The following is a 12,215-nucleotide window of genomic DNA, read 5'->3' on the forward strand; positions in this document are numbered from 1 at the left end:
CCCCACATTCCCTCCACGCCTGGACTGGGTGGTCAGGAGAGGGAAGCCGTTAGTAGTCTTTAGCGCCTTTTCTGACGGCAATAGGTTTGAAGCACTTTAAAGGGCAGATCCTAGGGAAGAGGAAAGTAACGGTGCTGGAACAAGATTAGATTGGTTGCCCTTAGTAGTGGTCTGTGTTCCGGAATTATTCGTGGGCTCCATCACCATTTTACCCCCCTCGTAGACATCCAAGAAGGACCCCAACAGAACACTGGAACCATGGGAATAAAGGTCCAGAGTCCTCGATATTTTCTTTTGACATTGCCATTAACAATCAACCTACTGGAAGAGTTGTATTTGAATTATTTTCTGAGGTGTACCCCAAAACATGTGAGAGTTTCCATTGCCTTTGTACAGGTGAAAAGGGGACAGGGAAATCAACTCAGAAGCCATTATATTAAAAGAGTTGCCTCTTTCACAGAGTCAAGGATTTCATGGTTCAGGGTGGTGACTCCAGTGAAAGAAGTAGGAGAGGAGGAGAATCTACTTACAAAAGATTTTTATTTTTTTTGGCCAGTCCTGGCCTTGAGCTCAGAGCCTGAGCACTGTCCTTGGACTTTCTCAAGGCTAGAGCTCTACCTCTTGAGCCTCAGCACCACTTCTGGCTTTTTTCTATGTATGTAGTACCGAGGAATCAAACCCGGGTCTTCATGCATGCTAGGCAAGCACTCAACCACTAGGCCAAACTCCCGGCCCCATGAAAGATTTTTTTGAAGATGAGAGTTTGCTATTAAACACAACAAAGAATTTGTCTTGTCAATGGCTAACAGAGGGAAGGATATGAATGGTTCACAGTTCTTCATAACAACAAAACCAACTCCTCATTTAGCTGGGCATCATGTTGTTTTGGGGCAAGTGATCTTTGGTCAAGAAGTTGTGAGAGAGATAGAAAATCAGAAAATGGATGCAGCTAGCAAACCATTTGCTGAAGTGCGAATACTCAGTTGTGGAGAGCTAATTTCCAAATCTAAAGTTAAGAAAGAAGAAAAGAAAAGGCATAGATCACCATCTTCATCTAGTGGTTTAGCTAGCTCAAGTGATTCTCGGTCCTCTTCTGACTCGTCTGATTCTGAAAGTGCTTCTGCAGAGAAATAAAAAAAAGAAAGAAAGAAGAAACAAAGGAACATAGGAAAAAAGCCTGAAAACATAAGAAGGAAAAGAAGCGAAAGAAAAGCTCTTCTAGTGAAAGTGAAGCTGAAAATCTTGAAGCACATCCCCAGTCTACTGTCCATCCAGAAGAAATCCCTCCTATGCCAGAAAATAGATTTCTAATGAGAAAAAGTCCTCCAAAAGCTGATGACAAAGGAAGGAAAACCAGAAAGAGAGAACGAGAGACAGAGAGTGTAAAATCTACCTAACTCTCAGCCTCCTTCATATCAGAGATGACTCTTAGTTACTAGGTCTGGCAGGAAAATTAAAGGAAGAGGATCAAGGTGTTATAGAAATCCTTCCAGATCAAGATCAAGGGATCGTTTCCGACGTGGTAAAACTCCTCCACATTGGAGGCAAGAGATGCACATAGCTCAAAGAATGAGAATGACAAGTGGTGAAAGATGGATCAAAGGCGATAACAGCAAGTTAAAGAAAATCAAAGGAGCCCAGTTAGAGTGAAAGAAAGAAAAATAACTGATCACAGGCATATATCTGAGAGTCCAGACAGAAAAAAAACAGAAAAGAAAAAGAAAGTTAAACAGCATAAATCTAACAGCAAAGAGAGAGACATTAGAAGGAATTTAGAAAAAGATGATAAATATAATAAAAACAAAGTGAAGAAAAGAGCCAAATCTAAAAGTAGAAGAGTAAAGAAAAATCAAAAAGTATGGAAAGATATTCAAAACATAACCAACATGAAGAAAAAAGGTTGAAGTGAAGGAGTAAAGAAAGGGATAATGGGAATGTTAAGGAAAAAGAAAAGCAGTCTGATTCTAAAGGCACAGATCAGGAAAGGAGTAGAAGAGAAATCTAAATAGTTAGAATCAAAAGGTAATGAGCATGATTATAGTAAAAGCAAAGAAAATAGACATGCACAGTCTAGAAGTAGAGAACGAGATGCAACTAAAAGCAAACACAATTACAATAGTAGAACAAGGGAACAGAGCAGAGGTAGGGACAGGAACAGAAGAGTGCTATCTAGAAGCTATGACAGAGATCGCAGTAGAAGCAAAGAGTACCATAGATACAGAGAACAGGAGTATAGAAGAAGAGGAAGATCACGAACTCAAGAAAGAAGAACATCACCAGGAACATCAAGAAGTAAAGATAGGAGGAGAAGAAGGAGAGATTCACAGAGCTCAGAGAGAGAAGAAAGTCAAAGCAGAAACAAAGAAAAATACAGAAACCAAGAAAATAGGAGTTCATACAGCAAAGAAAATTCTGAGAGTGAGAAAAAAACATACTCTAAAAATTGTGATCACAGTAGTTCAAATAATAACAGGAGGGGAAAAAAGGCTGATAGAGGTCAAAGTCCATTATCAAAAATAAAACAAAGGGGCCAGGAGTTTAGCCTAGTGGAAGAGTGCTTGCCTAGAATACACAAAGACCAGGGTTCGATTCCTCGGTACCACATACATAGCAAAAAGCGAGAAATGGTTCTGTGGATCAAGTGGTAGAGCTCTAGCCTTGAGAAAGCCCAAGGACAGTGCCCAAGCCCCGAGTTCAAGGCCCAGGATTGGCAAAAAATAAAAATAAAACAAAGCAGTCAGAACAATGAATTAATGTCCTCTACACTGAAAAATAAGGAGGATGAAAAGACAAGAGCCTCAAAGGAAAAGGAAAACCAAAAATCAAAAGGTCAAGAAAATGACCATGTACATGATAAAAATAAAAAAATTGATCCTGAATCAAGTCCTGGAACAGATGAAGACAAAAGTGGATGAGTAAATTGTATAAATTTATTGTCTCAGATTTTAAGAGACTTGATGAATATCTCTATGTTGTTTCATTGTTTGAGTTGTTTTCTGTTTGTCTGGGTTTTTTTTAATGTGGACTTCATTGAGTTGATCTTTTGATAATCTGCAACCTGGATAATATGTACTGCTAAAAGTTTTAATAAACTTGAAATGATAAAAACAAAAAATAAAAAAAAGAATATATACCCCAACAAGTTAAATAGAAAGCCCACAGGGAAGAGCTTCACTAGCCATATAACAGGCAAAGGCCTCATATCTAAAAGATATCTACAGCTCAAAAATTGAATCTCTCTAAAACAAATCTTCAAAGAAACAATTATCCCATTAAAAGGTGGGCTAAAGACTTAAAGAGAGATTTCTCTGAAGAGGAAATAAGAATGGCCTATAGACACATGAAGAAATGCTTGACATCTTTGGCAATAAAAGAAATGTAAATCAAATCAACTTTGAGTTTCCACCTCACTCCAATTAGAACGACCATGCTCAAGAAATCTAATAACAACAGATGCTGGCTGGGATGTGGCCAAGAGGGATCACTACTACTATGTTGATGGGAGTGTAAACTCACTCAACCACTACAGAAAGCAGTATGGCAATTCCTCAAAAGACTAAACACAGAGCTCCCATATGACCCAGCAATTTCACTCCTTGGTATTTATAAATGTCCAGAAATAAGGACATACTAAAGCCACCAGCACAACGATGTTCATTGCAGAACTATTATTTACCATAGCAAAGATGTGGAACCAACCCAGATGCCCCTCAATAGACAAATGGTTCAAGAAAATGTAGTACTTAAACAATGGAATTCTATGCTGCCTTCAGAAAGAGTGATATCACTCCATTCCTAAAGAAATGGAAAGACTTGGAAAAAATCATAGTAAGTAAAATAAGCCAGACCCAAAGGAATATAGGCTCAATGGCTTCCCTCAACTGTAATAATCAGTACATACCTAGGACTTACTAGCAGGGAATTCAAATAGCTCAAAACCTAGGTACATCAGGTCATATAGGATGAGACTAAATGAAAGGAACTCTAGGATATGGAAACAAGAGCTTATCTTGTGTTATTGTTGTTCTTGATGTACTATGCTATTTCTCTTCTATTTTGTTTCCCCTCCGGTCAATCTCATGTTGTTACTGTATCTGATTTGGTTACCTTGTTTATTGTATATAAGTTTATTTTGTTTATTTGAAATAGGAAAGGATGGGGGGGAAGCACAATGAGTGGGAGGGGGTAAGAGGAGGGAAATGGGGACAAAAGGGGTATCAATGTGTGAGAAGTAATGCACCAACTACCTGACAAATTTAACTGTAACCCCTCTATACATTATCCTGACAATAAATGAATAAATAAATAAGTAAATAAATAAGAATATATGCCCTGGGGGCCAGGAGTTTGGCCTAGTGGTAAAGTACTTGCCTAGCATGCAAAAAGACCCGGGTTTGATTCCTTTGTACCACATACACAGAAAAGCTGGAAGTGGTGCTGTGGCTCAAGTGTGATGAGCACGTACCTTGAGGAAAGCCCAAGGACAGTGCCCAGGCCCTAGAATTCAAGCCACATATATATATATGTATGTATGTATGTATATATATATATATATATATATATATATATATATATATATATATGGCTGGAGCCTGGCGTAAGTGGTAGAGTGCCTTTCTAGCATGCAGAAGGCCCAATACCTTCTCCCCCACAAAATATGTCAGTGGTAAAGACCTACAATCCCAATATTCCCAGCATTCAGGAGGCTAAGGAAGGAGAATGACAAGTTTCAGGATAGATTGAAGACTAATATGAAATGAGACCCTTTATAAAAAAAAAAAAAAGAAGTAGAAGAAGAATATAAGACCCAAGTTGAGAATGTAATTCAGAAGTAGGGTGCTTGCCTAGTAATACTGATTATTAAATAGGAAAGTGTGAATTTAAATGCAGTAAACTTCATAGACAATACATAATGCATTCTAATAACTCACAGAATTGATGAGACGATCAGTTTCTCGAGAATTGATTGCCTTAGAAATCCAATTATTAAAGTCATACAAACTGTAAATAAAAGACAAATTTTCTTGATTAGAATTTTTAAAATATTTATAAATCATATGGGTATGTTTCATATCTATAATACCAGCTACTTGGGAGGCTGAGATAGGAAGGATCATAGTTAAAGGTCAACCCTGGCAGAAAAGTTCTTGAGACTTCTTCTCAATCTATAGCTGAATATGGTGGTATGCACCTATCAATCTAGCCTGGAAAGAAAAGGCCTTGAGACTCCAATGGAAGATGGGTGTGGTCATCCTAGCTATAGCCAGGAAGACAAAAATAGGAAGATAACAGTCCTGATGAGTACCACGGAAGAAAGCAACATCTTTTCTTAAAAATACCAAGACCAGCTCCCATGCTCACTAGCCATCTGCAGAAGGATAGAAACATATTCCTGATGGACACTCGAGTGGACATTTCTGCCTTCTGCAGAGCTTTCAGCAGAAAAAAAAAGATTTGCTCAGTTGCACCAAAAATCTATTTTAATGCTTAAAAGATTAAATAGCATGTTTTTTTAATCAGCAAAAAACAAAACAAACAAAAAATAGAAGAGGTTTAATCAACAAAATATATGGATTTAGCATTTGAATGTAAGAGAAAACATGTTAACTTTTTACTGAATCTAGCTTTGTTCACTTAATATGATAACAAATTTCATCCATTTCCTTGCAAATGACACATGATACAATTTCTCTTTTTATGGCTGAATTTTATACATATAAGATATATATTTATATAATATATAAATGTGATATATATATACCCATCCATATATATATATATATATATATATATATATTCCATCTGTGTTTTCAGTTCTTTAGTACTTGCCTAGGTAGGAATTATTGAGTGAAATGGTGACACTATGTTTAATTGTTTTTTCCTTTTTCCTTTTTTTGTTTTCTCTTAGAGACAGGGCTTCATTGTATTGTTCAGGGTGGACCTCAAACTCAGTCTTTCTGCCTTACCACTCTAGTTCTGGAATTACAGGCATGTACTACTAAGCAAAGCTGTGTTGAACTTTTTGAGAAACTGCCAAATTTTCATTTTGGGGGGTGTCTGATGCAGGGGATCGGAGTCTGGGCCTTGTTCATGCTAGACAAGTACACTGCCACTGAGCTACACTCTGTTCTGTAGTTTTTGATGCTCTTATACTTGGAAAGGAAAAAAAAATGAATTAAACATTGGGCTAAGAATATTCATTCTCAAGACAGCATTCTAGCAAGCCAGATAGAAAGTCTTAATTTGCTTCACAGAATGAAAACATTAAAATATAAACCCACAATATAAAAATAGGAGCAAATTGTTTACTTTATACTACTATTCCACCCACCCACTTCTAGAAGTTAGAAGTATGCTTATATAGGTGGCATTTACTTTTATATAAGGATGTTATTTATTTTCATTATTCAAAAATGATATATAATGTCTGATTTGCTTCTGAATTTCAGATTTTGTGACACTGCATACTAAAACAGAATTTGAGCATTGCTTTTAAAATTTCTTGAGTCAGACGAGAAGTTTGGCCTAATGGTAGAGTGCTTGCTTAGCATGCACAGAGACCTGGGTTTGATTCCCCAGGACCACATACATAGAAAAGCTGGAAGTGGTGCTGTGGCTCAAGTGGTAGAGTACTAGCCATGAGGAAAAAGCCCAAGGACAGTGCTCAGGCCCTGAGGTCAAGCCCCAGAACTGGCAAAAAAAAAAAAATCTTGAATCAATTGGGCGCAGTGGCTCATGCCTGTAATCCTAGCTACTCAGGAGGCTAAGATCTGAGGATCGTGGTTCAAAGCCAGCCTAGGCACTAAAAGAACAAGAGAATCTTATCTCCAATTATTCTGTAGAAAATGGGAAGTGGGGCTGTGGCTCAGGAGTAAGTGGTAGCCTTGAGCTGAAGACCTCAGGGACAGTGCCCAGGCCCAAAGTTCAAGCCCCATGACTTACCAAAAAAAAAAGAATTTTTTTTTTAACCAGTCCTGGAGCTTGAACTCAGGGCCTGAGCACTGTCTTGGGCTTTACTCACAGCACCACTTCTGGATTTTTCTATGTATGGTAGTACCAAGGAATCGAACCTGGGTCTTTGTACATGGAAGGCAAGCATTCTACCACTATGCCAAACTCCCAGCCCCCACCCCCTAAAAAATTCAATTCCTCAGTACCACATATACAGAGAAAAGCCAGAAGTGGTGCTGTGGCTCAAGTGGTAGAGTGCAGGCCTTGAGGAAAAAGCCTAAGGACAGTGCTCAGGCTCTGAGTTCAGGTCCAAGGACTGGCAAAAAAACAAACAAAAAAATTTTTTTAATTGTAGATCTGTAGTTGGTGAGGAAATTACATCTTATACGTGAATTTGGCATTTGCATATATACTTAAGGAAATATAATAAAATTCTAGGAAGTGGCAGGCAGTATGGTTAAAGTGGTACAGCATTAGCCTTGAGCAAAAAATTAAGGGGCTCTGAGCCCCATGGCTAACAAAAAAAAATTAGTTCTATTATACTGTATCAGATAATATTTGAATATTTGAATGAATAAAACTGATGTAATTTAAAATCTGCAAAAAAAATTGACACTGTTCGAGATGAATTCTATTCACAAATTACCATGCTAAATGATAACTCCTTTGTACAACTACTTAAAGATAATAAAAAATTAAAAAATAATAATCATATCCAGAACAAAAAGTCTTCAATGCATGGTTCAGGGCTATGGAACCTTCCTAGTGAGCTTGAGGTTCTGAGTTCAAACATGTCTCACAAAAAAAAAAAAAAAAAAAAAAAACCAAAGTCAAGGCCAGGCGAGATGGCTCATGCCTATAATCCTAGCTACTCAGAAGGCAGAGATCTGAGGATCATGATTCAAAGCCATCCTGGCAATAAACACCTGTGAGACCCTTATCTCCAATTAATCACTAGAAAAATGGGAAGTGGGGCTGTAGCTCCAGGGGTAGGGCAGTAGCCTTGAGCTGAAAATCGCAGGGTCAGAGCCCAGAGCTCAAGCCCCCCAAACCACACACACACACAAAAAAAGTCAAATTTAGAGTAGCCATACTTATAAATGTTTGATTCATAAGTACTCATAGTACTCATTAGTCCTCACTAGTTAAACAGGAATTATAAAAGGGCAGTTAATTAAGAGTTGTGAAAATTATATGAAATGGTTTTATGACCAGATTTCCTATTAATACATAAATTTAAAAATCAAATATTCCATTGTACAAATATATAATTATTGTGTTATTATTCAATTAAAATTAAAATTGAAAAAAGTGGCAGCAATCAAATGTACTCAATAGAGCAATTATTCAACACAAGAGCTAAGAGCCTTGTAACACGATGAGCTACAGCTGCAAAAACAGGGACTCTGTATAAACAGATAGAAAGACAAATTAATACATACAAAAAGCCTAATCCCAATATCCCTGTTTGGTTGCACACTGAGAAAACTGGAAAGCAGTTTGGAGTAATTCAAATGGTTAATATTTGGAGTTATTTATTTTATTTTATTGCCAGTCCTGGAGCTTGAACTCAAGGCCTGAGCACTGTCCTTGGACTTTCTCAAAGCTGGTGCTCTACCACTTGAGCCACAGCACCACTTCTGGCTTTTTTCTGTATGTGGTGCTTAGGAAGCAAATGCAGGGTCTCATGCATGCTAAACAAGCACTCTACCACTACCACTCTACCATTACCAGACCATACTCTGGCCCTGTGTGCTAGGCAAGCACTCTTACAAAGTCAAACTCCCAGCCCCTAGAGTTATTTTTTAATATAGTTGATTTAATTTTAAAAGATATCCTGACAATATTACATTCATTTGCATAATTAACAAAAGATTAATACATTGCTGGGTGCAGTGGCCCACACCTGTAAACTCAGGAAGCTGAGATCTGAGGATCACAGTTCAAAGCCAGCCTATAAGGTTCTTCTTATCTCCTATAAGGTTCTTCTTATCTCCAATTAATCACTAGAAAAGCAGAAGTGGTGCTGTGGCTCAAGGGTAGGTAAGGGGGTAGCCTTGAGCTGAAGAGCTCAGGGACAGTGCCCAGGCTCAGAGGTAGGGCAGTGACCTTAAGCTAAAGAGCTCAGGGACAGTACCCAGGCCCAGAGTCCAAACCTCACAACCGACACACACACACACACACACACACACACACACACACACACACACACACACAAAAAAAAAGAATTAACTGAATTTTCTTTAAATAATGGGGCCGGGAGTTAGGCCTAGTGGTAGAGTGCTTGCCTACCATGCACGAAGACCTGGGTTTGACTCCTTGGTACCACATACATAGAAAAAAGCCAGAAGTGGTGCTGAGGCTCAAGTGGTAGAGCTCTAGCCTTGAGAAAGTTCAAGGACAGTGCTTAGGCCCTGAGCTCAAGCCCAGGACTGGCAAAATAATAATAATAATAACAACAACAACAATATGTTTAATTGGGGTAAAAATCTTTCAAAAAAAAGTATATCTCAGCAGGGCATGGGTGGCTTATGCCTGTAATCTTTTACTACTCAGGAGGCAGTTCAAAACCCTGGGCAGAAAAATCTGTCAGATTCTTATTTCTAATGAACCATTCAAAAAGCTGTAAGTAGAGTTGTAACTCAAATTAGAGCACTAGCCTTGACAAAAATAGCTCAGGGACAATGTTCAGGCCCTTGAGTTCAAGCCTCAACACTGGCATGCATACGCATACAAACACACTTACACCACACATACACATACACATACACACACACACACACACACACACACACACACACACCTCAAATCACTACCCAGCACAGGAAGACAAAAAAAAAATTTTTAAGTAAATCTTAGCCTACCAAAAACAAAGGTGTCAATGTGTTTGGCATTAACTTTGCCACATTTGAATCATTCAATGCATAGATCTGCTCCCTTTATTGTCATTAAAAGCTTCAAGCAGGGGCCGGGAGTTTGGCCTAGTGGTAGCATGCTTGCCTAGCATGCACAAAGACCCGGGTTCGATTCCTTGGTACCCCACATACATAACAAAAAAAAAGCTGGAAGTGGTGCTGAGGCTCAAGTGTTAGAATGCTAGCCTTGAGAAAGTCCAAGGACAGTGCTCAAACCCTGAGCCCAAGCCCAGGACTGGCAAAAAAAAAAAAAAAAAAAAAAAAAAAGCTTCAAGCATGTACAGAAGAGACACTAAAATAATGAACCGTCAGCTTCACCAAATATCCACATGCAATCTCACTTCATTCTCCCTGCCTTTCATCTCTGCTATGATTATTTTATTGAAAATCCCAGACATCATTTCATCTACATATTAGCATATATGTCAGTATCATTAAAATATAAAACTTTTGGCTGGGGAGTCTGGGAGTTTGGCCTAGTGGTAGAGTGCTTGCCTAGCATGCATGAAGACCAAGGTTCGATTCCTCGGTACCACACACAAAGAAAAATGCCGGAAGTGGTGCTAAGGCTCAAGTGGTAAAGCTCTAGTCTTGACAAAGCCCAAGGACAGTGCTCAGGCCCTGAGTTTAAGCCCAAGGACTGACAAAAAAAATAAAAAAGAAAGAAAAGAAAAAATAAAATTATATTTTTTCTTATAAACATAATCCTAACATTAAATCATAGTTTAAATATTAGCAATAATTTCTTGTTATCACCAAATAGCCAATTCAGTTTGTCTCTAACATGTTTATAATTCCATTGCAAAAGTTAGTATTCAAACAAAATCCATATAGTCAGTCCTTCCATTTGTAATTTTTTTTCCTCACAATGCAATTCTTACTTTGAGTTTATCCAGAATTGCTTATGTCACTGTCACATGAAAAATATTAAAATAGCTAAGGAAGGGCATATAAAGAAGTTGAAATAACTAAAAAAAAAAATTAACACTAGGGGCTGGGAGTTTGGCCTAGTGGTAGAGTGCTTGCCTAGCATGCAAGAAAACCAAGGTTTGATTCCTCAGTACCACATACATAGAAAAAAAGCTGGAAATGGTGCTATGGCTTAAGTGGTAGAGCTCTAACCTTGAGAAAACCCAATAACAGCACTTAGGCTTTGAGTTCAAGTCCCAGGACTGGCAAAAAAAAAATTAAAGCACTCCACGTATGGGCCACCAAACAAACAAACAAACAACAAAAAAATTAAAACACTAATTCTCTTGTACATATGTGTTCTCTAAATGAAAGGAAGCTTCTTTATTATTCCTCTTTTATTTCTGATTCAGATAATACACACATTTCCCTGGACTTTCTGCAAGTATTTTGGAAAGCATTCCGGCAAGAAATAGAAAACAACAATAGCAATAGTGTCAACAATAGCATATTGCCAATAAACAGGCAGGGCAAAATCAAGTGCAAAGGTTTTGCAGTGGAAGAGATGGGTTTTTTCCTCTTTGTAAGTGCTTGACCTCAGTTTAATGCCAGCATCTTTTGGGGTAGGAAAGACCATGAGTCTCATCTCTAATTAACCAAAGCCAGAGATGGCTCAAATGGTAGAGTGTCAGCTTAGGCAAAAAAATGTTCAGGGAGGGTGTACAGACCCTAAATTCAAGTCCCAGGACTGACACCAAAAAAACAAAACGGGGAAAAAGTCAGTTAGCTACTCCACATGAACAGAATAATGTTCATTTGGTAAGTCAGACTACCCAGGTTATAATCTTCCCAATAACTTACCTCATCAAGAGCCTTAGCAAGGATAGGGCAACAATGAGCGCTAAACCAATGAGGAATGCAATAGTTACAGCTAGAAAATAGAAAGAAAAACATTATCATCAAAATTATCATAAGCATCAAAGTTCTTAAGTCATTACTTTTAACTTACCAATGAAAAAGAGAACAAATGTCAAAAAAGCTTAGACTTTTATGATAAATTTCCTATAAACAATTAAGAACACTCTTCATGAAGGAATCTTTATTACTTTTATTGTGAAACATACCAAATCTACAAAAAGTACAGATAATTATATAACCATGACCCAGATTCCACATCTATCAAGATACTGTCACACTTGGGTTTAAGATTATGACATAGCACTTGCCTAGCATTTGCAAAACTCTGGATTTGTTCTCCAACCTGCAAAAATAAAAGTGCTAGCCTTCCTCTCTTTTGGTTGATTTAATTTGTGTGTGTGTGTGTGTGTGTGTGTGTGTGTCTGTGTGTGTGTGTGTGCCATGTGTGTACCTGTCCTGGGGCTGTAACTTGGCTTGGGCACTGTTCCTAAGCTTTTATTTGTTCAAGGCTAGCATTCTACC

General features: G+C 38.0%; 1 protein-coding gene and 1 pseudogene across 4 annotated transcripts in view; one reads left to right on the plus strand and one right to left on the minus strand.

The window, feature by feature from the left end:
* Hgsnat (heparan-alpha-glucosaminide N-acetyltransferase) overlaps positions 1-12,215 on the minus strand; it is a 70,691-nt gene that overhangs the window by 39,507 nt on the left and 18,969 nt on the right. For all 4 annotated transcript variants that reach the window (XM_090353831.1, XM_090353835.1, XM_090353833.1 and 1 more), the window contains 2 exons: positions 11,637-11,706; positions 4,932-5,001 (listed from right to left, as the gene is read on the minus strand). In XM_090353831.1, the coding sequence (XP_090209957.1) occupies positions 4,932-5,001; positions 11,637-11,706 (140 nt within the window). The remainder of the gene's footprint in view (positions 1-4,931; positions 5,002-11,636; positions 11,707-12,215) is intronic.
* Positions 259-2,915, plus strand: LOC150049037 (peptidyl-prolyl cis-trans isomerase G-like; annotated as a pseudogene).

The sequence above is a fragment of the Megascapheus bottae genome, chromosome 20, assembly GCF_031878675.1.
Source record: "Megascapheus bottae isolate mThoBot1 chromosome 20, mThoBot2.hap1, whole genome shotgun sequence".
Lineage (NCBI taxonomy): Eukaryota > Metazoa > Chordata > Mammalia > Rodentia > Geomyidae > Megascapheus > Megascapheus bottae.